Source organism: Euleptes europaea, chromosome 3 (genome assembly GCF_029931775.1).
Source record: "Euleptes europaea isolate rEulEur1 chromosome 3, rEulEur1.hap1, whole genome shotgun sequence".
Lineage (NCBI taxonomy): Eukaryota > Metazoa > Chordata > Lepidosauria > Squamata > Sphaerodactylidae > Euleptes > Euleptes europaea.
Genome location: NC_079314.1, coordinates 6348726 through 6372497, shown reverse-complemented (window position 1 = coordinate 6372497; position 23772 = coordinate 6348726). Strand labels below are relative to the sequence as shown.

Here is a 23772-nt window from a genome sequence, read left to right as displayed (position 1 = left end):
ACTGGGGGTGGGGGGAGGAATAGGATGCTCCCCAGCCCAGCCCCTCACATGCATGATTTTGCTTGTAAGTAAAGTGACCCGTTTGGTGCTATGCCCTTGATTTTGTGTGTCAGTATTGCTGAGAGAAATGTGTTTCTAAACCATGTGCAAAGGTGAGCTTGGAAAGCGAGAAAGTGGGAAGAATGCAGCCTGAAGCCAATCAGAAAAAGCCAGCCAAGAAGGCTCTCGGGAGTGGAGGGTCCCTGCATGCTTTTTCTTGCTTCCCCCCTTAAACAGAAAGTGAAAAGCTAGAAGTGAGAGACTCCTGGGAAATGCCCTGCCTCCACCGCAGCTTCCCTGGCCTGCAGAAAGGAAAGAGGAAGGCAGGCAAGTGCTCCACCCTTCTTCACTCCTCAGCACCAAATCGTCCCAGCAGGAGGAAGGCTGAATAACGGATGTGTACAGGAGGGCATGCACCAGCACCTAGGAGTTGGCCTGGAAAGGAACCCTCTCTCGGGTGACCTGGTAAAAGCACTGGCCTGTGCTTGGTTTGGCAAGCCAGCAAGCCCATGAGAAGCGCTTCTCTGGGCGGGGTAGGGAAAGAATCTGCAGCAGGGAGGCCTTCCCAAACACTGCCCAGTACAACCGGCTGAAAGGCCTGCGAATGACACGGGAACGAACGAGGTGTCCAAGTTCTGTGTCCAGAGCACAAGTGCAGCTAGCTTTCCTCCCGAACCTGGATTGTACTGCATGATGAAAACCCCCTCCCCTGCCTGGTGCTAGGATTTCTGCTATAATGAGGCTTAAATTAAAAAATATTGGGGGTGAGGGGGGGGGAACGGCAAACCCAGGGGACGGGACCCAGCTTCAAAAGAACATCTCCAGCCAAGAGTAGAAAGCAAGAGCAATCTGAATGGGATTTTGTTACTTAGACTAAAATCTGACCCACAGCCGCCCGCGTTCTCTGGGCTCCCCCAGTCCCCCTTTTGCACCCCGCCCTCATCTCTCCCTGTTCCCCATTCCCAAGCAAGGCAAAGTAAAGATGGTCAAGGGGGGAGGAATCGAGCCTTGCCCCCAGCTCACCGCTGGGAAGAGAGGGCGGAAGGCGAGGCCGTTGCATAGGTAACTGTTCGTAGAATACGCAGCAAGGAAAACGTTTCGTAGGCCAGGTTCGCCCAGCACAGAGGCAGCTTGCTGTCCTCAAAGATAAACAGAAAGAAGAGAAGGAGGCCATGCCCCCCACTGCGGAGAGAGGGAGTGAGAGAGAGAGAGTGTGTGTTTGTGTGTGGGGGAGATAGAACCATGGCTCCTGCCCCCCCCCCAGAAGCGCCAGCGCTTGCGGTTGCTGCCGACGTTGCCGCCTCCCTCTCCGCCTCACAGGTCACTCTCGCCATACAGTGCCGTCGAGAAGGACTTGTAGTCGAGGGCTCCGGGGATGGCGTCAGGCCCTTGGTAAGGTGCCATCCGAGCGATGCAGTACTCGGCCTGATCCGGGGGCAGCTCTCGACGAAGTTCCTCGGCTGTGATGTAGTTCTGCGCAGAAACAGAGAGAGAGAAAGAGAGGGTGTAAAAATATGAGATGGCACGCTGTTCTCCAGGCTGCGTACTCCATGCTTTTCTTGGGGGAGGCGGAATCGTTTCTGAATTCTGAGGTACCAGAAACTGACTTCTTCGACCTCTATGGGACGGCTGCCTTGGGAGCGCCCCCCCCCCCCGCACATGCCCAGGAGCTCACCTTGTCTCCAGCCAGGACCTTGAAGGAGGCGATGACCTGATCTGCTGTGTCAGTGTCTGTCGTCTCCCGCGACATGAAGTCGATGAAGGCTTGGAAAGTCACAACGCCGCTGTTGTTGGGATCCACCACGCTCATGATCCGGTTGAACTCTGCATCTCCCTGTGGGCAGCAGGTGGAGAGAGAAAGAGGGCTTTCAGCTCACAAGGAAGAGACGCGGCCTTTGGGCACCTGATGACTCTGATAACTCATGTAGGGGCAAGATCGGACCTTGGCCCGCACCGCAACCCAGGACAGCACTGAAATGTCCAGCAGCCCCACAGGAAGAACCCTCCTTGTGCAGTCCCGGGCTAACCACAGTGAATGTGAGACACAGGAAGCTGCCTTCTACTGAATCAGACCACCTTTAGTCCATCAAGATCAGTATGGTCTACTCAGACTGGCAGTCCAGGGACTCAGGAAGAGATCTTTCACGTTACTTACTGCCTGAAGATGTGGGGGATTGAACCTGAGACCTCCTGCATGCCAAGCAGATGCTCTACCACTGAGCCACGGCCCCTCCCTTAGACCATGAAGTCTGATAAATGGGGGTTCTCTTGCCCTGGGATCTGCACTAAGCTTCTGCAATGTTGTCTCAGCCTCTTTGCTCCGTATCTTCAAGGCTTAACTCAGTCTTCCTGGGGGAGGGGGCACACAGCATTATGTTGCATGGAAAAGGAATGCCCCCTCCTCCCCTAGGGTTGTGGATTCAATTCTGCAAAGCCTCCCCGCCCCCACAAACACACATTTCAACCTCCATGCCTGTGGCTTGATGAAAAGAGCATCCTTCTGCCCCCCCCCCCCCTCCAAAATACACAGCAACTCCAGCTCCAACATCCCAGCCTGGTCTACTGGTTAACTGCCCACACTATCAAATTCCAAAGCTGCCAACTTTAACAGGCTACCCTCATTTTCGGTCTATTAACCAGAGATCAGTTTCAACAAGTGAAAATTTTCCAAATTAAATATTCAGAAGTACTGGCGTTTTAGCAATATACAAACTTACTTAAAAGCTAATTGCTTAAAACGCAGATCAAATACAAACCTCTTTCAAGAGGCTGACAGTTCCAGCAAATACTTTCCGCCCTCACTCTCAAGTTCCCATGGTCTTTGTTCCCCTTCCCTGCCCAAACTTAGGTGAAGCGTTCCCTCTCCCCTCCCGCCACCACGTCAGCTGCAGCAGAGAGGGAGGCAAGCGGAGCAAGACTTGGATATTGCAAACTGCAAAAGAGAGTCTGGAGCAAGAGAAGGGAGAAAGGCAGAGAGCGTACCAGGCTGTATCCCGTGGAGATAAGGAGGGCTCGGTAGTCATCAGTATCCATGCTCCCCGTGCGCTTCTATTCCAAGAGGCCGACAGGTGGAGGAGGGAGAGGTGGGAAGAAGATGGAGAAGGCATGTGAGGGAGGAGAGAGATAAGAGGGAGGAAGGAAAGAAGACAAGAGATGCACAGAGAGACAGACAGTCACGGAAAGTCATCGAGACGCCAGAAAACGGGGCACAAACGTTAACAAGGGGGACGGGCAGACACAGAGGAGCGTGGAAGAAGAGGTGGGAGGACGGCGTGGTGAAGGAAGAGAGAAAAGGAGACCATGTTAATTGCAAACATTCCCCTAAAGGGCTGCACGGTCAAAACGGGCGCCGGGTACCTGTCTGTCATTTTCCACATCGTATCCCAAGCTGATGAGGCAGGCTTTGAATTCTTCGGGTCCCAGAGAGCCGCCATGGTCCTGATGCCGTGCCACACACACACACAGGTGCCAGGGCAGGAGGAACGGCAAGGGGTGTGGTGGGCACATCAAGGGAGCGGAGGGGAGGCCCACAAACACACAGCCGAGGGAGGGGAAAAGACACGGTTAGTGCAAGGCCGGCTGCCCTTGGGGTTTTCTCCCCACCACCACCCAGTGGACACACAAAGCTGCCTTAGACTGAATCAGACCACTGGTCCATCGAGGTCTGCTCAGTTTGTTTAGACTGGCAGAGGCTCTCCATAGTCTCAGGCAGAGAAACATCACCTACTGCCTGGTCCTTTTTAACTGGAGATGCAGGGGGACTGAACCTGAGATTTTCTGCATACCAAGCAGAGGCTCTGCCACTGAGCCACCGCCCCTCCCCCTGCTTATCCAGGGACTCACGGGAGTCAGCAGAAGAACTAGTTCTGGGGGCTAGTAGCTGCCAAGGCAGTGAGAAAGGGTGACTCCACCACCCAAACCATGGGAATTCGATGGCAGCCTCTAGGACTGGGTGTTTAAGTGTGACATTGCATCAGACAGGCAATCAACCTCCCAGTCCAAATTCTCCCCATGGTTTAAAAAGTTAAAAGGGATCATGTCAGAGCTTCATATCTGGTCAGTATCCCCTTCCACAGTCTCAGAATAGCTTTCACCTCAATCCGGTTTCAAACCATGCCTACGGCTTTGGTAGCTGGATGTTACTCCCAAACACAGTGGGCACCGTGGTCTCTGCATCTGTGGAGCCACAGTTCTAGAGGACCGAGTGCATTATATTTTATTCTCTTTTATACAGAGCCTAGAACTGAATTTCTTACAGCACTTCTAAATGACCTAAATCTCTTTTCTGATTCAGAGAAGCTGCCGTTTCTCCTCTCAGATGCCGATCCAGTTGTCTCCTCCTGTTTGCCTTAGCAGCCATGAAAATTCGGGCTAAAGCTGTATTTAATCAGGGCATTTAGTGACTAGCATTTTGGTCAGACTGTTTTAATGTTATTATGATTAGGTTTTATGACAGAATGTAATGGCCTTTGGCTGCAAACAATAAACTTTATCATATATATCAAAATAATTTTCTGCAGCTCTACCCCCACAGAAGCCTCCAGAAGGAAAGTGCCCCTCAAATCCCTCTTCTACCTTCTAAAGATGTAGGGTTGGTTCCCATGGGCCTGGGCACCGCCCCCCCAAATGGCAGCATTCATCTATTCCTTGTGGGCACAAAGGAGCCAACGCAGGTTGGCTGACGGATTCAGAATGTCCACGTCGTGACGCTCTCCGTTTCATTGGTGCCCATTTGCATATTGTGCGGAGAGTCCGCAGGACATGATGCGTGTGTGTGAGCCAGCTCATCCAGAGTGGTGTGTTTAGGATGGCAAAGGGGCAGGAAGGCATGGCTAGCTCGGACAGAAGGACAAGGTGTGGCCATGAGTAGAAAGAACAGTTCAGTTACTGAGCAGTAAAACACTGGGATCCCACCTGCAGAGCAGGGGCTGTGTACCCTACCAACTAGGAGTCTTTGGAGGGGCCCTTGCCCAGAGATTCTGCAATTTTCCAGAGGACAAGGCAAGGCATCCCAGCCATGGTAGGGTTATGTACAGCACCCAAAATTGTTAAGATTGATTGCAAAACTGAACTGATCCCAGTGGCTGATGGCGGCAGCTTACCTGGTGTATCTCCTCACTTAGAAGGAAATCCCCCACGGGCAGTGCCTTTTCAGGAAGTGGCCGGGCCCACGTGAAGATGGGCATTCAAGTAGCCCAATCACATAGACACATGAAGGGCTCGATCAAAACAGGGTGCAGCCACAGCACTTCGTGGCACACAGATGCTGACTGCAGAGAAGGGCCTTGAATAAAGCGGTGGGGGGGGGAAACACCTTCTTCCCCCTGGATCTAAGTTTCTGGTTTTCTGCTGCCAGAATGCAGGGAAAGGGGGAGATGACACACCATACGGCCCACCTTGGGGATGTCATACTCTCTCAACATGATGCAAGTCACAGGGTCATCCTCAAGATAAAAGGGAGGAGACGGACTCCCCACGGAAGGGCAGGAGGAGGCGGCAAACGATATAGTGATCGCACGTTATCAATGAATGATCTCAAAGTGAACAAGGGGTCCTCTGGGCTCTCTAATTAGCACTTTCCGCCCCAGACAAGGTCTCTTTTGTCAAAGACAAAGATGGAGGATGGCGGAAGGGTAATGGCAGCCCAACGCACTTGGTGCGGGGACTCTACTACCTGTTGCTCCAGGGTACATACATAACTACCATACATAACTCAGGTTTACCTTGTCAAAGTGGTTGAAAGAGGCCCGGAATTCCTGCATCTGCTCCTGGCTGATCCCCTTGGCATCCCGGGTCAGGATTTGGTTCTCCACTTCGTTGATGGTCCGGGCAATGGTGGTGAGGAGCTGCTCCCACCCGACTCGGATGTGCTGGGAAGAGAAACCGAGGAAAAACGCAACACATGAAATGCGGGCCCACAGGCTCAAACTGCAGGGCCTGGAAGAAGGAGGGACAGTCACATCACGCTGACCCGTCCTCTCTGTGGAAATGGAGGGCCAGGGAGACCACCCCTAAGTCAAAGCCCCGCCTGTTTTCTTGCAGCACAGAAACCTCTGAGGGGAGTTCCAACAGAGGCATAAACCGAGATGGCTGAATGGGAGCCCTTCTGCCCCACACTCAAGGGGGGAATTTCCAAGCATGCAGAGAATACCGAGGACCTGGTTTCAGGGCCTGTCTCCAGGTGTGCCCTGACTACACCCACTGAGACCTAGTCACATGACTACTTCTGGAGGTCAGCTGACCACCGGGCCACGTGACACTGCTGGAAGTCAGATTATTAAGGCACGACTTTGACGCTTCTTGTCCCATATATCCTGGGACCTGGAGAGGTACCTGCCCTCGCCATGAATGATCTCTCCAAGAACTGGCAGCGCTGGGAGATTGGCACACAGGGACAGTGACCCAGTGACCTGACCTTTCCAGCGTCAGCCCGGGAATGGGCAGCATAAAACCTGAAGCTCTCTTGGCCTGCGGGAAGTCCCTTGCCTGTCTCATTTTGGAAATCAAGTACTGACCATGGCGGCCCTGCCGCTGACCACCCACCCTAAGTGGCCTGCTCGCCACTGCCTGCCACGGTTTCGCTACCATTCCCCGCTCGCCCATACCTCCATGGTGTAGTTGGTGTGTTTGTTGTCGAAGATGAGGGCCTCTTGGATGAGCTGGTGCTGCTGCTCCAGGAGGTCGATGTTGGGCTTGTAGTCCACAATGCTCTGTTCGTACTGCTTGAGGTGGTTCAGCTGGTCCTCCAGGGTGCCATTCATCTCGATGGAGATGCGCCCGATCTCCTGGTGGGGGACAGGGGGAGAGGAGAAGAAAACTCTGAGTTGGGCTCAGCTTGCTGGAGAAACGCTGACAGCCTGGAAGGCTGCTTGCACACCCTTGAAAAACATTTGTAAATTTTAAAGTAGTAATTCCAGGCTAGCTGGACCTTGCCCGATCTTGGAAGCTAACTAGGGTTGGCCCTGGTTAGTACTTGGATGGGAGACCACCAAAGAATATTAGGATCGCTAGGAAGACAGGCAATAGCAAACCACCTCTGCTCATCTCTTGCCTTGTAAACGGTTGCCGTAAGTTGGCTGTGACTTGACAACACTTTCCACCACTAATTCTTACAACTGTCTTGGCAAGCGGGCCATTCTTTACCACTGGTTGGCATCGTGGACAGTGGGTATGATACGTACTGAGGGAATAAGCATCTTGCCTCAAAGACCACCCTACTCGTGTGTGGCTCAGCTGGCACCAGACTCAAGCTCATCCTCGCCCTCCTTCTACCACCGCGCGATGCGACACTCATTCCTTCCTCTTTTTGGCCTCTGCTCCTCCCCCGTCTCCAAACCTTGCTCCCCATCCTGTGGGCCTCCTCTCTCACCTCCATCTTGGTCTGGATCCAGGGCCCGACAATGTTCGCTTGGCTGGCAAACTGCCGGCGGAGATGCTCGTTGGACTGCTGCTTACTCTGCTCGTCCTGGAGAGCGTGGTCCCTCTTTGGCACCAACTGCTGGACCTGATCCATCAACAGAGCAAATAACTAGGGTTGCCAACCTCCAGGTACTAGCTGTAGATCTCCTGCCACCACAACTGATCTCTAGGCAGCAGAGATCAGTTCACCTGGAGAAAATGGCACCTTTGGCAACTGGACTGTATGGCACTGAAGTCCCTCCCCTCCCCAAACCCTGCCCTCCTCAGGCTTCGCCCCCAAAATCTCCAGGTATTCCCAACCCAGAGCTGGCAGGCCTACCAGTTACACCACCCTGCCTCGGAGCCTCCCCCACCCCCAGCTAAGCCACGGTGTTTCCCTCTGCTTGGCCAGCCCAACGGATTCGTGGCCTCAATGAGGGTATGCCGCTTCCCTTCCACGCACCCGCTCCCACTTGGAGTTGATGATCTGTGGAGTGACCGTAGTGTAGGGGTTGTTCCCGGACAGCTTGATGCTGTTGTAGTCTGCGATCCGCTGCGCCTCGCTCTGGATGCCCAGGATGGCCTCGCGTTCTTTGTCTGCGTCGGGCAGGGTGGATTTGAATTGGTCGTGGGCGGCGATCAAGCCCTGGGTAAGAAACATCGGTTTAGGTAGAAACACGGCATGGGGCCTGGAATGCGGCCCTAGGATGGAACTGGGCTAGAAGGGCCCCTGGCCGGGCTTCCTTGTGAGTCCTGCCTGCCTCTCTCACTCACCAGCAAGCACAGAACATGAACCAGTTTGTGATTGTCAGGACAGCATTCATTAAATATTTCCCTGCTAAGTGCATCAATCAGTATGGTTAATAACCACTGTTATGGTTAACACAAGGATAATTAGCGACTTAATTACAAACCTCAATTAAAACACCCCCTTCCACACCAATTAAGTCCCAGAGGGGCAACCCTGCTCGTCTGTGGCAGCTGAACACAAACAGCCGTCTTGTGGCTTCTTCAAGGGAAACACATTTCAATTTTAACAGATGTTTTCAGGGATTCTCTCTCACACAAGGTTAACCTGGTCAGAATCCACTATGCGCATCCAATGAAGGAGGCTCTAACCCACAAAAGCTTGTATTACACTTTAAAAAACCCCCAAAAAACCCCTTGTTAGTTCATTTTTAAAGTGTCTTTGAACACCTCGTCAGCTTTACTAGTGAAAATTTGTGCTTATTCCTTTTCGAGATTGGCAGCTTTCATCGACGATTTCCTCCCTCGTCAAGAGTTTTCAAGAGAGGCGCCTGGAGTTTGGGCAGGCCAGAGATCGGAGAGGTTGAGCAGGGCCTGAACAACTGCTCAAGAGTTATGAGCACCTGAAGCTGCTTTAAAATGAGTCACAGACCAGGGGTCCAGTGACTGCCGTGGCTCTCCACATTTCCTGGTCACAGGACCCTTTAGTGGGCAAGTGAATACAATGTGGAATTTGCTGCCAGAGGATGTAGTGATGGCCGCAAGCATAGACAGCTTTAAAAGGGGATTAGACAAATTCATGGAGAAGAGGCGCATCGAGGGTCACTAGCCATAGTGGATAAAGGGAACCTCCACGCTCAGAGGCAGTCAACCTCTGAATCCCAGTGCCAGGAGGCAACATCAGGGGAAGGCTTTGGTCTCTATGCGCTGGTGTTGGACCCCAAGAGGAACTGGTTGACCACTGTGCAAGATGGGATGCTGGCGAGATGGACCCTCCCTGAGCTGATCCAGCAGGGGGGCTCTGTTTATGCTCCTGTTGAGATGCTGTGGACCAAACCAGGGACCAAGTGGGTGGTTACCAGCCAGCCGCTGCCCTATATGCTCATGAAGCTGCATAACACTGAGTTAGACCCTCACATCCTTCCATTCCAGCATGGTCTCCTCTGACTGGGAGGGTTCTGGACAGAGAAATGCCCTTCCCAACACCCCATTTAACTGGCTATGCCAGGGCTCGAACTTAGGACCCTCCACATGCAAGGGGTGTGACCTGGCCCCGAGCCGCGGGTCCTTCCTTCCCTGAGCCATGGGGCCCTCCTTCCTTCCCCCTTACCTCAATCTCCTCGATGGTGTGGACAATGAACATGTCCTGCAGGTCCTCCATGGCGCTCTCCATCCAGTTGTTGAAGGGTGCTGCCCTTTTAGCATATTCCAGGTGGAGCTGGTCAATGGTCTCCAGCTGCTTTTCTGTTTTCTGCGTGGGGGACACAATAAAGCGGACCGATCAGGGGCCCCGTGCCACAGCCACTCCCCCCACCTGCCTGCTGAGGCAAAAAACGGGACCGTTCAGAACTCCGACTCACCTCCAATGCCTCCCTCCTGGTATGGGTCAAGGATCCTAGCGAGTCCCACTGGTCACAAATCTTCTGGCACCGGGCGTTGACGCTGGGGGAGTCGTAATAGTCCAGCTCACTGTGGGGCAGAGGGGAAAGGGAGGAGTTACTTAGAACCAGATTTGGGAGGAGTCTCAGTAGCTTTTCTTTTCAAGGGTCTCCACTTCAAGCCGCCATGAGGGTCCAAGCACCCCAAAACAGAAGAATCGCAGAGAAATTCCCTGCTTGGGGAAAGACGTCACCAGAATCTGACTCTTGGGGGTTCGCTGCTGGAATAATGCACAGTTTTGACGTGGGGGTGTGGTTGGATGATCCAAATGACACAGGACTGGGGGCTTTGCGTGGCACATGCTTCATTTCCTCTTCTCTCAAAGAGCCAATCTGTTCTCTAAGCATTCATACAGACCAGAAACAAAGATGAAGAATCAGCCGCCCAGCGCAGCCACATGGAGGGGCCAGGGTTCTAGGCAACCCAATGGAGCTGCGGCTAAAATAAAGGCCACAGAGAGATTCACCTTGCCCCACATGTGCACACATATGTACAAAACTGGAGAAATCTCAATGGTCTCAAGCTCTTGTCTCCCCCAGGAAGCTCAGGGAATGGAACAAGCTGCGGGTTTCGCCACTCTCACTGGCTCTTCTGACTTCTGCTGTCTGTTTTCCAGCCACACGGGACCCCAACTGAAATGCAACCAGGGGCTGGGCCAAAAGGGGGTGGAGGGGAGAGAAGCAGCGGATGAAGGAAGCAGAGGGCAAAGTTGGGTGTCGCAGGGGAAGGAGATGGGAGCACAAGGGTGCCCTGAGCACACCTCACAGTTCTCGGACATCCCCACTCCGCCCCGGAAGCTTGCTGGGTGAACCTCGGGCCAGTCTCTCTCTCTCTCTCTCTCACACACACACACACACACACACAGCCTAGCCTACCTCACAGAGTTGCTGTGGGGGTAAAATGAGATAAGTTTATAAGCCCCGTTGATGTCTCCACTGGGGAGAAAAGTAGGGGATATAGCTAGAGAAATGTCAAGGTTTTTCAGGCGTGACCATTTTTGGAAATCAATCCATCCTGTCAGCGTGGCAGTAGCAGTTTTTTGGACCCAGAGGGCGCTGCTGCCTTCGTAACACATGGCTAACGGCTGGAGGACGGGGGTTGTCCCACCCAAATCCCCTGGGGAAGGGGAGTCTGGTTTGGGGGAGGGGCAGCACATCTAGTCCCAATGGCAACAAGTCAAGTCCCAAATGCAAAGTCTTAAAGCCGGATTTCACGTCGCTGCATGTACAGGATCTAGTGGGAGGGAGAGCCAGGATATGTGCCAAGCAAAACACCTCGGGAGGAGACAGAACAGCAATGCTACAGATGAAAGGGGGGGGGGAGGGAACCTGTCTCCCTCTCCACAGCCAGAAACGGAGGCTGAATTGTCCAGAACCAAGCTGCAAGACACTGGGGCGGGGGGGGGGGGGAGTCCAGCATGGCTTCCATTGGCCTTCAAACGGGTGCCCGGCTACTCTGGAGTTTTTACAAGCATGTGTGCATGTGAAGTCGGGCCACACACACCCCTTTCCCAGTGCCCTCTGCCTTCCCCAGTAAGGGGAATAACAGTCTTCATTCATGACAGGGCTCTGTTCCAGCCTCTGTGTGTACTAATTGTGTGTGAGTTTATCCGAGCAAGGGGAAGCTAAAGGGGGGGGAGAGGGGTTTGTGGCAAACTCTTACAATAACTGTATTCTAGCCAGGCAAAAAGAGAAGAGAGGAGGAGAACAATAGGGGCACTGTGCATTTGGGGCATGTGTTGGGGACGGGAAGGGGCTCCTTTTAGAAATGTCTCCCAAAAAGAGGTGATTCCAGCAGTCTGCACACAAGAGCCGGGGGATGGGAGTTGGAAAGAGACCGTGACAGGAGAGCTATTTTTGGTCTGCCAAAAATACTTCACAGCCTCTGGTTGCGTCAACCCTCTGCTTCAAGGCAAGCCCAAATCTCACACACACATGTACATGCTGCAAAGGGTGTTGTGCACCATGCAAGCCTCCTTAAGGGACGTGGAAGCTGTGGCTGTTCCCCACACAGGATCTTGTAACCCGAATGGCCCTGCGGAAGGCCTGGAGGGAAAAGAGCAGCAGGAACGGGAAACTCGGGGGGGGGGGGGAGAGCAGAAAAGGGGCTGAAGGAGCACAGTGGGCCCTTCCTGCTCACGAGGAGTCTTTCCCAGTTTGTTACGGCTGGCTGGTGTTCCCTGCGGATGTGGCTGTTCTCCAGCTTCCCAACTTCATGTTTTGGGGGAAGATTTGGGATTACTGCAACCAGAAAGTCCAATGTTTTGCAATTTACACCTAGAGCAATACTTTGGTTTTGGCTGGCTGACGCCCTCAACAGAACTTGGGTTAACAGCCTTTTCTGGACTGTAGCTCTGTAGAGTGGGGAGGGGGATAACTGCCTCTCCCCAGTCAGTGGCTAGAGAAAGAGGGGGTCTAAAGCTTGGGGTATCTCTCCCTCAGGGCTTAGCAATGAACACATGAAGGTGCCTTACACTGAGTAAGACCATTCATCAGGTCAGGATTGTCTACTCAGGCTGGCAGCAGCTTTCCAAGGTCTCAGACCTTTCACTCCACCTACTGCCTAGTCCTTTTTAACTGGAGATGCCAGGGATTGAACCGGGGACCTTCAGCGTGCCAAACAGGAGCTCTACCAAAGAGCAGTGGCTCCTCCCCAGCTTGGCTCCATGGTTTTTGCAGGGATGGGTGTGCATATGGGGGTGGGACAGGGTGCCAGGGGAGCTCTCAGAACTCGCAAACTACAACCTCCAGGATTCCTTGCCCTACCGGCCATACTGGTGTCAACCCGGTTACAAATGCTCCTCCCGCCACCCTGGAAGGAAGCCGCTTGCCAGAACCGGCCCGAGGTTGACCCCTACTTGAGTTCCTGGGCGATGGCTGCGATCTGCTCCACACGGTCCTGGTGCGCTGCCAGGTCGCTCTCGAACGCCTCATGCTTCCGGATCAGGGCTTTGATGTCGGACAGGGTGGCCGTCTCGTAGTCCTTCTGCCTCAGCATGGCCTCTTTTCCTGGGGAGGGAGGGAGGGGATTTGTCGGGGGGGGGCTTGGAGGAGCAGTGGGGTGGGGGGGCCGGGAAGGCCCTGGGCTGTGCCTCAGCAACTTGCTTATTTGGGGGCTCGGCCACTCCTAGCCTCCTACTCATCCAGCAGAGATAAATCAGGCCCACCTCCCAGGGCTGTAGTTAAGGGTTATGAGAGTAACGTGGAGTGACTTAAATACTTAAACACACCCAGCATCAGCAGTGGCCAGAGGACCCCCCGCCCCCCATGTTTCACAGCTCCTGCCCAGCACTACACTGCTCTCTTAAGCCGTTGGACGCTTCTGGTTTCTCCATGCCAGAGGCTGCCCCGGGCGATGCTCTGACAGGGATGGTATACTTCTGTCTCCCCGACCCCCTTCACAGCCATTTCCAGGAGCCTGCTTTTCTGCAGATCCTCCTTGGCCTGAACCAACTGCGGTTATACCTCTCCTCTGCCTCCCCCTAACCCAGGGTGTATTTTGAGACATTGCTCCTGGAAAGCATGCTTGTCTGTCCAAGAAAATGCCACGTGGAACACCACCCGCCCAACCCTCTGTTCTTATGATATGGTGGCACAAGGGAACCTCCATGTTCAGAGGCAGTAAACCATAGAATCATAGAGTTGGAAGGGACCACCATGGTCATCTAGTCCAACCCCCTGCACAATGCAAGAAAATCCCTGATCCCCAGTGCCAGGAAGCAACAATCAGGGGAAGGCCTGCGCCTCTATGCCCTGTTGCTGGCCCTCCAGGAGAACTGGTTGCCCACTGTGTGAGACAGAATGCTGGACTAGATGGACCCTCACTGGTCTGATGCAGCATGGCTCTGCTTACGTTCTTATGAAGGCCTCGGCCTGTATGCCCTGTTGTTGGTCCTCTAGAGGAACTGTTTGGCCACTGTGTGAGACAAGATGCTGGACTACACACACTAACACATATGAAGCTGCCTTATACTGAATCAGACCATCGGTCCATCAAGGTCAGTATTGTCAACGCAAACTGGCAGTGGCTCTCCAGGGTCTCAGGCAGAGGTTTTCCACATCACCTTCTACCTGATCCTATTAACTGGAGACGCTGGTGTTTGAACCAGGGGCCTTCTGCATGCAAAGCAGAGGCTCTTACTCTGAGCCACAGCTGCTTCCCCCTAGATGGACCCTCAGTGGTCTGATCCAGCAGAGCTCTTCTTATGTTCTTATGAAGGCCTCGGCCTCTATGCCCACTGTATGAGGCAGGATGCTGGACTAGATTGACCCTCACTGGTCTGATCCAGCAGGGCTCTTCTCTTCTTAGCCAGCTGTGACCACTGGTGACAAAGCCCAGTCTCCCCAAAAGGTGCTTGGAGTGCCAGGCTGGGCACATTTTGGTTTGACATGCCGGATGCTTCTCCTGGCAACGGACTGTGCCGCACGGTAAACCCCCTTCTCCTCCTCCATCAATTGGTTCCACCCCTTCGCTTCCCACGATCCTTGGCTGAAGGGGGCCAAGCAGCTGTTAGCTGCTCCTGCGTTCGCCTGCCTATGTACAGCTTCCAACACTTCCTTTCAAACAGAAGCCAGAAATAGGAAGACACTCCTGGCTCCCCCTCCCCACGCCTCGCCAACACAGGAAACAAGAGAATCATGTGCTGTCAAGCTATTCCTCAAGGCCTGGATGCGGGGGGGGGGGGGGGAGAGGCTCTTCTCTGGGGCAGGATTCCATTGGCTCTGTATCCCACCCCAACCCCCAAGTCTGAGGCTGAGCAAACCACAGTTGCTAGCTGCCCTGGTGCACGGCTGGAGGTTGTGCGCTAATTCAATTGGGTTTGGGAACCGGGGAAAACGGCTGGAGTTTGGAAAATGCTCTTCTGTTCCTATCAGCTGTTCCCCAGGACACGCTCGGCTTCGGAAATCCAGTCCCTGGCTGCCAGCCAGGCAGAACGCGCAAGGTCTCAGCAGAGCAGCCTGGTTTGGCTGAAGCCTCTCCGGCAAAACTATACTCTCTTATTGGATGCATCCACAGCCCTCGACCCTTTAAGAATGAGAAGACCCCACAAAGAATTGATCCCCCCAAGCACACACACGAATGTTCAGGCAGTGACATCTTTTCTAGGGAGGAAATAAAAATGGAAATGTATTTCCCCTGAAACTGCTTGCACTGCAGCTGACAAGCTCAAGGAAAACCTCCCAAAGTATCTCCTTTACTTGGGTAGCAGAGTTTAATTTTTGAGCCCTGGGCTTTCAATCCTAAAAACTCTAAGTCCTACTGCACTTCTGGGAATACAAGTTTAAGGACTACACTGCCAGAAGGCCAGGCAAAGGGACCAGTGTGAGGGTCTCTGTCTTTGTGTCTCTGCTTTCCATCACCTGCGGCATTATCAGTGAACTCGTAAAAGCAGTTCACACCTTCTGGTCTCAGGCGCCAGGCCTGATGGCCCATGTATCTTCCCCCCCGCTGTTTTCCTGCCAGTACTCCCTCAGGCCGGTGCGGCCTTGGAAGTGTGATAGCCGCACCAGACTTCCTGGGATCCGTCTGATGTTTTGTATTATGCCAAGCTTGTAACTTCCCATAACAATAAGTGTGAACCCCAGTGCCCCAGTGCCCTGGAGTCAATATATTCTGTAAACCCGTATAGCCCCTCACTTGCAACTTTCTACCTGTGCCTGTCTCATCTCCTGAAGGCTTCAATAAATCTATTGTTTCTGTATCAACGTCTGAGCAACTGATTTGGAGAAGCAAACTCAGAGAGGGGGATCTCTCACATTAAGTTGCAAGTCCTTGCCTCTCGGACTGCAGCTGTACCGCTTTGGACAGAATGTCAGCCGACGAGGACACCACTCCTATCCCCGATGCCCCCAAGGCTCCGGACGAGCCGGAGAAGCCGGACCCGAAGGAGGAGGGAGCCAAGCCAAAGAAACCGAAGGGTCGCGTCCCCGACCAAGATCGGGACGAACGTCCCCGGGGGCTTACTTATTGGCTGGACTCTCCCAAGGGCTGGTCGCTCTCGCGGACTGCGGCGAAGGATCGCCGGTTGGCCTTCCCCAGCACGGGACTCGAAGGGGACCCGGCCCGCAAAGAGGCCCTCATGGAGGAAGAACGAAAGCAGTGGCAGGAAGACCGCCGGGCTATGCAGGAGCAGATGGAGACCATGCAACGCGTAATGGGTGAGATGGCCACGGCCCTAGATGCGCTGAAGTTGCAACCTCCAGCCGGTGCTCCCCCAGACGGGGCGCCGGTAGGTCCGCCCGCAACCCCTGCCCCCCCGGCCCGTCGGGACCTGAAAGTCACGTATGACGGGTCGGGAGACCAATTGACCTTTTTTATGGTCCAAGTAGACATTTTTATGCGGGAACAAGGCCGAACCTTCGTTTCTGAGGAGTCCCGGGTGCAGTACGTGGCTTCCTTACTGCAAGGGGAGGCGGCTGCCTGGATGGTGTTGCAGTATGAACTCCGCTCGCCGGTGCTGCGAACCCTGGACGAGTTCATGGTAGCACTCCGAAACCGTTTTGAGGACCCGACTCTGGGTGAGCGGGCTAAAACCTCCCTGATGCAACTGCGCCAAGGGACTAAGTCGGTGGCGCAGTATGCAAGTGAGTTCCAGTCACTGGCTAGCCGAATTCTGGACTGGAGTGAGGCTACCTTGGTACAATGTTTCAGGGAGGGTCTCAACCCAGACCTCCAACATTGGGCCTTCATGCAAGGGAACCCCCCGGATGTGGAAGGTTGGGTTCGCCATGCTGCTGACATCGAGAATCGCAAGCAACTCCTGAACTTGTCCAAGCAACGGCTTGGGCGAGACCCCAGACCCCGAGGTGACCGTGGCCGGGAACTCCGGCAAGGGGGTGGCGGGGGTCTCTCGGCAGCGGAACGCCGCAAGCGGTTCGAGGCCGGCGTCTGCCTGATCTGCGGGGGAAAGGGTCACTTTGCATCGCAATGCCCCTCTCGCTCAGGCCGTCCGACCCCCCCCCGCCAAACCCAGGCCGAGCCGACGAAACCGGCCGCCGACAGCCAGCCTCGCCGCAGAAGTGGACCACTGAGCCGGCGCTCCGGCGCACCCTCCGCTCTCCACGCGCGCCCCCAGGATGGGGCATCCGACTCTACGGTCCCATCGGGGTCCCGGATTACAAATACCGTCTTTGATTCGGACGGCTCCCCAGAAGCCACCACCCCGTCCCCCTCTTCCAGCGAGGAGGAAGAGTGGGAACAGCCGGCAAAAAACGCCGTCGGTCTGCTGTAGAGGGGGCTCCGCAGCAGACCGTCCCTATCGTTGTGCAAGGAGCTCCACCGATGGTAAGCGCCCAAGAGGACAATGTATTTGTGCGTGTTCATCTGTCCCTACCCAAAGGGGGTCCCCCGTTAGAGGTCCCCGCGTTGGTCGACTCGGGGTGTGCCCGCACCATGATAAATGAGGAAACTGCCAAGAAGTTGGGTGTCCGGCGCAAGCGGCTTCCGGGACCCCTCCGTTTTTCCCAAATGGACGGGAGTGACTTTAAACGGGGCCCTGTGACCCACAGAACTGCAGCCGTGATTATGTCCGTGGGGGAACATTGGGAACGGTTGTATTTCACCATCGCCCCTATTGTAACCCCTGTAGTGTTAGGGATGAACTGGTTAAGGGGACACAATCCCTCCATTGATTGGGTTAAACGGGTGCTTTCTTTCCCCGAAAACCCCTGTGGGTTGCATGACAAGGAACGGGTACTCAGAACTCCAGCCGCCGCACTGGTAGGGTCCCCCGCCCCAGTCTCTCCTCAATTACCCTCTGAGTACTCGCAGTTTACTGATGTTTTCGATGTTAGAGAGTGCGACGAACTGCCTCCCCACAGAGAAACGGACTGTGCCATCGAGATCGTAGGGGAAGGCAAACTGTCTAAGGGAAAGGTTTACCCCATGAGCCCCAGTGAAAAGACTGTATTGCGGGACTATCTGGATGTCAATCTGGCGAGGGGTTTCATACGCCCCTCCAAGGCTCCTTATTCAGCCCCAGCTTTCTTTGTAAAGAAAAAGACGGGAGATTTAAGACTGTGTATTGACTTTCGCAGACTGAACGCAGTCACCCAGTCTAATGCTTACCCCCTCCCTCTTATTCCTGACCTTCTAGCACAATTAAAGGAGGGCCGAATCTTCACCAAACTGGACTTGGTAGAAGCCTACCACCGCATTCGCATCAAAGAAGGAGACGAACCCAAAACGGCCTTTTCCAGTTGTTTTGGGATGTTTGAGTACCTGGTCATGCCGTTCGGACTTTCGGGGGCTCCGAGTGTCTTTATGCAATTAATTAATGAAGTTTTGCATGATTTACTGTTTCGGGGGGTGGTGGTATTTCTCGATGACATTCTTATTTACTCTGAGACCATGGAAGAACATGTGCGCCTAGTGCGAGAAGTGCTCCAGCGGCTGCGGGAGCACAAACTGTATGCTAAGGTGTCCAAGTGTGAATTCCACCAACCTTCTATTACATTTCTGGGGTATGTGATTTCCCACCAAGGGTTGGAAATGGACCCCGCCAAGGTCCAGGCGGTGCGGGACTGGGAAACCCCCACTACCCGCCGCCAACTTCAACAGTTTTTGGGGTTTGCCAACTTTTACCGGAATTTCATTCCCAACTTTGCCCAAGTTGCGCTTCCCCTCACTGCCCTGTTGCGTACCAAGGACAGGGGGGCTAGCGCCGCACTCCCCTCAGCCCGTCTGCAATGGTCTCCCCTGTGCCAGCAAGCTTTTGAACGTTTAAAGCTACTTTTTTCATCCGAACCCGTTTTGGCTCACCCGGATTGCACCAAGCCCTTTGTGGTGCAGGTGGATGCCTCGGATGTAGCAATGGGCGGGGCCCTATTGCAGAGGGATGAGGGGGGACGGTTGAGGCCATGCGCCTACTTCTCCAAGAAGTTTTCCCAGTCCGAAATCAACTGGGCCATTTGGGAGAAGGAGGCAGCAGCGGTCAAACATGCCCTTACCATATGGAGACACTTCTTGGAGGGGGCCGAGCTGCCGTTCGAAGTGTGCACCGATCACAAGAATCTTGAGGCTCTCAAGGGAGCTAGAAAACTCAATGCCAAACAAATTCGGTGGGCCCAATTTTTTGCAAAATTCCGGTTCACCCTCAAACATGTCCCTGGCAAAGAAAATGCCCTAGCTGATGCTTTGTCACGACTTCCCCAGTATCGCAACGATTTCGATCGCCCCGTCGACTCCCTGTTCACTCCCGAACAGCGAGGGGAAGTCCCTGGCTTGGCCGTCACCACCCGATCCCAAGCCCGCCAACCGGAGACCCCCCCTACGCTCAAGGGTATCCCGGAAGTGTTCCAGCAGCGACTCCGGGACGCCTCCTTGCAGGAGGAGGAGCACAATCTCCTCCCCCCTGGCTTGGAACGAACCAACACTTGGTGGGTGCAAGGGGGGAAACTATATGTCCCATCTTCCCTTCGCAAAGAAGTATTGGGACTTGTACATGGGGCCAGGCTAGCGGGTCATTTTGGTTTCGTAAAAACGCTTCACCTGGTTCGAAGGCAATTCTGGTGGCCCGGTATGAGATCTGATGTGGAGTTGTATGTGCGCAGCTGCCCCACCTGCGCCACAGCCAAGAAACGGATGGGAAAACCCCCGGGGCTTCTCAAACCGCTTGAGAACCCCTCCCGTCCCTGGGAAGTCATCGCCATGGATTTTATCACCGACCTACCTCCAAGTCGGGGGAAAACGGTTCTCTGGGTTATCACAGACCTCTTTTCCAAACAGGTTCATTTCGTTCCATGTGCAGGTCTTCCTTCAGCCCAGGGCTTAGCTAAACTGTTCATCACGCACGTCCTCAGGCTACACTCGATCCCGAGGAAGGTCCTCTCCGACCGGGGGGTCCAGTTTGTTGCCAAATTCTGGCGGGCTTTCCTAAAGTTAATGGGAGTGGAGGAACAGGGCCTTTCTTCCGCCTATCACCCCCAAACGGATGGTCAAACAGAACGAGTAAATGCGGTAGTAGAATGTTATTTGCGCTGCTATGTAAATTTCCACCAGGATGACTGGGTTGACCTGCTGCCATTTGCCGAATATGCGTACAACAATGCGCCTCATTCCTCTACCGGCTTTAGTCCCTTCCAAGTTATATACGGGACGGATTTTGGCCCTTTCGGTTCTGCCCCCGTCTCGCCAGAGCTCCAGTCTACCCCTGATCTTCAGGAGTGGATTCAGGTGGTTAAATCCACCTGGCCATGGTTGCTCAAAAATCTGGAAAGGGCAAAAAGCAAGTACAAGGAACAAGCGGACAAACACCGGTCTCCGGGATGGGAACTCAAGGTGGGGGAGCAAGTCTATTTGTCCACCAAAAATCTCCGCTCTCTTCGCCCCTGCAAAAAACTGAGCGACCGTTATGTAGGACCTTTCCCCATTACCAGAGTAATCAACGAGGTTACCGTGGAACTGAGTCTCCCTAAGACACTCAAGGGGGTTCATCCAGTCTTCCATATAAGCCTCCTCAAACCTTATGTAGCAGCTCCCCAGTTCCACCCCCCTCCCGCTCATGAGATTCCTACCGTAGTAGGAGGGGATACCCATTTGGAAATATCCAAGGTTTTAGATTCCAAATGGAAGAAGGGGAAACTGTTTTACTTTGTTCGCTGGAAAAACCTTGGCTCCGCTCATGACGAATGGGTGGCCGCACCCCACATGGCAGCTCCTCGCTTGGTCCGAGAATTCCACCTCGCTTATCCCGATAAGCCTCGTCCTCCCGGAGGGGGGCCTTAAGGGGGGCAGAATGTGAGGGTCTCTGTCTTTGTGTCTCTGCTTTCCATCACCTGCGGCATTATCAGTGAACTCGTAAAAGCAGTTCACACCTTCTGGTCTCAGGCGCCAGGCCTGATGGCCCATGTATCTTCCCCCCCGCTGTTTTCCTGCCAGTACTCCCTCAGGCCGGTGCGGCCTTGGAAGTGTGATAGCCGCACCAGACTTCCTGGGATCCGTCTGATGTTTTGTATTATGCCAAGCTTGTAACTTCCCATAACAATAAGTGTGAACCCCAGTGCCCCAGTGCCCTGGAGTCAATATATTCTGTAAACCCGTATAGCCCCTCACTTGCAACTTTCTACCTGTGCCTGTCTCATCTCCTGAAGGCTTCAATAAATCTATTGTTTCTGTATCAACGTCTGAGCAACTGATTTGGAGAAGCAAACTCAGAGAGGGGGATCTCTCACAACCAGGTCCTATAAGCACGGCAGTTCGGCTTTTGCAAACAGGGTACACGTGAAGTCGCCTTATACCGAATCAGACCGTTGGTTGATCAAGGTCTCTACTCAGACTGGCAGTGGCTCTCCAGGGTCTCAAGCAGAGGTCTTTCATATCCCCTCCTGCCTGGTTTGTTTAACTGGAGATGCCGGGGATTGAACGCAGGACCTTCTGAACGCCAAGCAAGAGCTCACCCACTCAGCCACAGCCCCTCCCTACCGGCCCAATCACTCTCAAGAGTTCCCTGAGAACATCCAATGCACATTTTTTGAAGTACATGAACTAGCTCTACCTCTAAACTTTAATCCAGAAAACTGTACGCTTTGGAAACACTGCTTTAGATTGTTACTTTGGGAAGAGGAATCTGAGAATCTGGGCTGGCACTGGAGTTATGGATTCCACACCCTTACTTTTGACAGTGACTCGAGCAATTCTCTTTTAGCTGGTTCTTGTAGGTTATCCGGGCTGTGTGACCGTGGTCTTGGTATTTGGGTTTGGGAACCGGGGAAACGGTTTGGGAACACGGTCACACAGCCCGGATAACCCACAAGAACCAATGAACTCTGACTGTGAAAGCCTTCGACAATATCTCTTCTAGCTATCTGCAAATATTCGGGGGGTGGGGAGGAATAAAATGCTCAAACTTTTCTTGCTGCCAGGCTTGGGCACCCAACGCAAGTGCAGAAAGTGCAACATTAAAGCATAGAATTGGCATCCTAAGAATCCTGGCTTTCATTTTTACAATACAAACAAGCAGGCAGCCCCTGATGAAACCTGAGAAGCCACTGAAATTGAATATGGTGCCTGGTGTTCAGAGGAAGGGCCTGTGCAATGCATGATGTGCTTCACATGAATTTATACAGGTCTCATCGCTGTTCTGGATGCCCAGTCGGGAGGTATGCTCAGCACATGCTGAAGCCATTTTACACCACTAGTCCATCTGAGTTTTCTGACTGGCGGTGCCTCTCCGGAGAGAGAAGGGTCCTCCCTGCACCTGTTTCCATAGTCCAACTTCCAACCCCCTGCTCAATGCAGGATCAGCCTAGAGCCTCCCTGACAAGTGTTTGTCCAGCCTGCAGGTGCTCTACCGCCCAGCCCAGGCCTGCCCCCCATGTGTTGGATCCACGGCCTACACCACTCTCAATCCACACCCAGCAGACCTGAACCAAAATAATTATGTCTACAAAGTGAGCAAGAGGTATAAATTGCGGACATTAGGAAAAAAATTTTTTTACAGTGAGAGTAATTCAGCAGTGGAATCGGCTGCCTAGGGAGGTGGTGAGCTCCCCCTCTCTGGCAGTCTTCAAGCAACAGCTGGACGAACACTTGTCAGGGATGCTCTAGGCTGATCCTGCATCGAGCAGGGGGTGGGAAGTTGGACTATGGAAACATTGCTGGTACAGAAATTATTCTGCTTGCCACGGAGCATGAATGGTATAGGCAGAGAACAAGGGGGGAAATCAAGCTTCTAGACCTCATGAACCTTAAAATCTTTCAGCAGGCAGAACTGGTCCCTGCAGATTGCCAAGTTGTTCCTCCCTATTCTGACCACATATAGCAAAGCCCAATTCTGATTTGTGCCAGATTTGATGCTTTTAACAGACGTATGATCTAGACGCTTAGTTCCTTTTGTTTTCTTTTAAAGGACCACTTACAATTCCAACTGCGGGTGTTCCAAGTGCTGGCAGCGCTAAGGCACCTGAACCCCACTCCAGGAAATGGGTTTTGGTGCTAAGAGGATCAGACACAGCGAGGATTGGTTGGGGCTGTCACATGTTCACAACCCATCAGCTGTTGAGGGGAGAGGTCATGGAAACAGAGCCTGCCCATCTGCAACCAGGCGGGATTCTTCAGGAAGGTGTTTCTAGCTCCAGATGAGTTCACTCTGCTCCCCCCGCCCCCAAGAGCAGTTAAGAGAAAGGCTGAGCTTCCCATCGCAACCAGCCGCCAGTTCACTTTGATGGGGAAAGGGGAAGAACAGTAGCCTAAAGGGTGGGGTTGGGCTGCCTTCTCCCCACCCCCACCGCCGTCTTGCTTGGCTCCAGGGAAAAGAATTCAGGCCATTTATCTGAAGGTACCCAACAGGAAGCTGCGAGGAGGAGGATTAAACAAACCCAGCATAAACCTTTTCCTGCCCAGGGAAGGAGCTAAAATAAGGCCCAGCGGAGTACACCCCTCCGAAAGCAAAACCGCTCAGCACAGGAATTCAGCACAGCAAGAAGGCAAGGTTCATAAGAACATCAGAAAAGTCCTGCTGGATCAGACCGAGGCCCATCAAGTCCAGCAGTCTGTTCACACAGTAGCCAACCAGGTGCCCCTAGGAAGCCCACAAACAAGACAACTGCAGCAGCACCATCCTGCCTGTGTTTCACAGCACCTAATAGAACAGGGATGCTCCTCCGATCCTGGAGAGAATAGGTACGCATCATGACTCGTATTTATTTTGATTAGTAGCAATGGATTTCTCTCTCCTCCATGAACATGTCCACTCCCCTCTTAAAGCCTTACAAGTTGGCAGCCATCACTACATCCTGGGGCAGGGAGTTCCATAATTTAACTATGCATTGTGTGAAGAAGTACTTCCTTTTGTCTGTTTTGAATCTCTCACCCTCCAGCTTTGAGCGTGCCCTCCCTGCCAGCTCATGCATTATTTCGGCCTGATGCTGACGGAGGCAGAAGCCCTCACTGGGAGGTGGGGGGAGGATGTTTTGTTTAAACTGAGCTGCT

General features: G+C 53.6%; 1 protein-coding gene across 6 annotated transcripts in view; it reads right to left on the bottom strand.

Moving 5' to 3' along the window:
* Positions 1-1304: 1304 nt before the first annotated feature.
* The window catches only part of ACTN4 (actinin alpha 4), a 111567-nt gene continuing 89099 nt past the window's right edge, over positions 1305-23772 (bottom strand). For 2 of the 6 annotated variants that reach the window (XM_056847585.1, XM_056847586.1), the window contains exons 12-22: positions 12701-12851; positions 9765-9873; positions 9515-9655; positions 7901-8083; positions 7409-7543; positions 6645-6824; positions 5763-5909; positions 3397-3477; positions 3022-3087; positions 1715-1873; positions 1305-1512 (exon numbers count right to left, since the gene is read on the bottom strand). In XM_056847585.1, the coding sequence (XP_056703563.1) occupies positions 1354-1512; positions 1715-1873; positions 3022-3087; positions 3397-3477; positions 5763-5909; positions 6645-6824; positions 7409-7543; positions 7901-8083; positions 9515-9655; positions 9765-9873; positions 12701-12851 (1511 nt within the window). In that variant the 3' untranslated portion in view covers positions 1305-1353. The remainder of the gene's footprint in view (positions 1513-1714; positions 1874-3021; positions 3088-3396; positions 3478-5762; positions 5910-6644; positions 6825-7408; positions 7544-7900; positions 8084-9514; positions 9656-9764; positions 9874-12700; positions 12852-23772) is intronic. The other 4 variants (XM_056847588.1, XM_056847587.1, XM_056847590.1 and 1 more) reach the window with 2 other exon arrangements.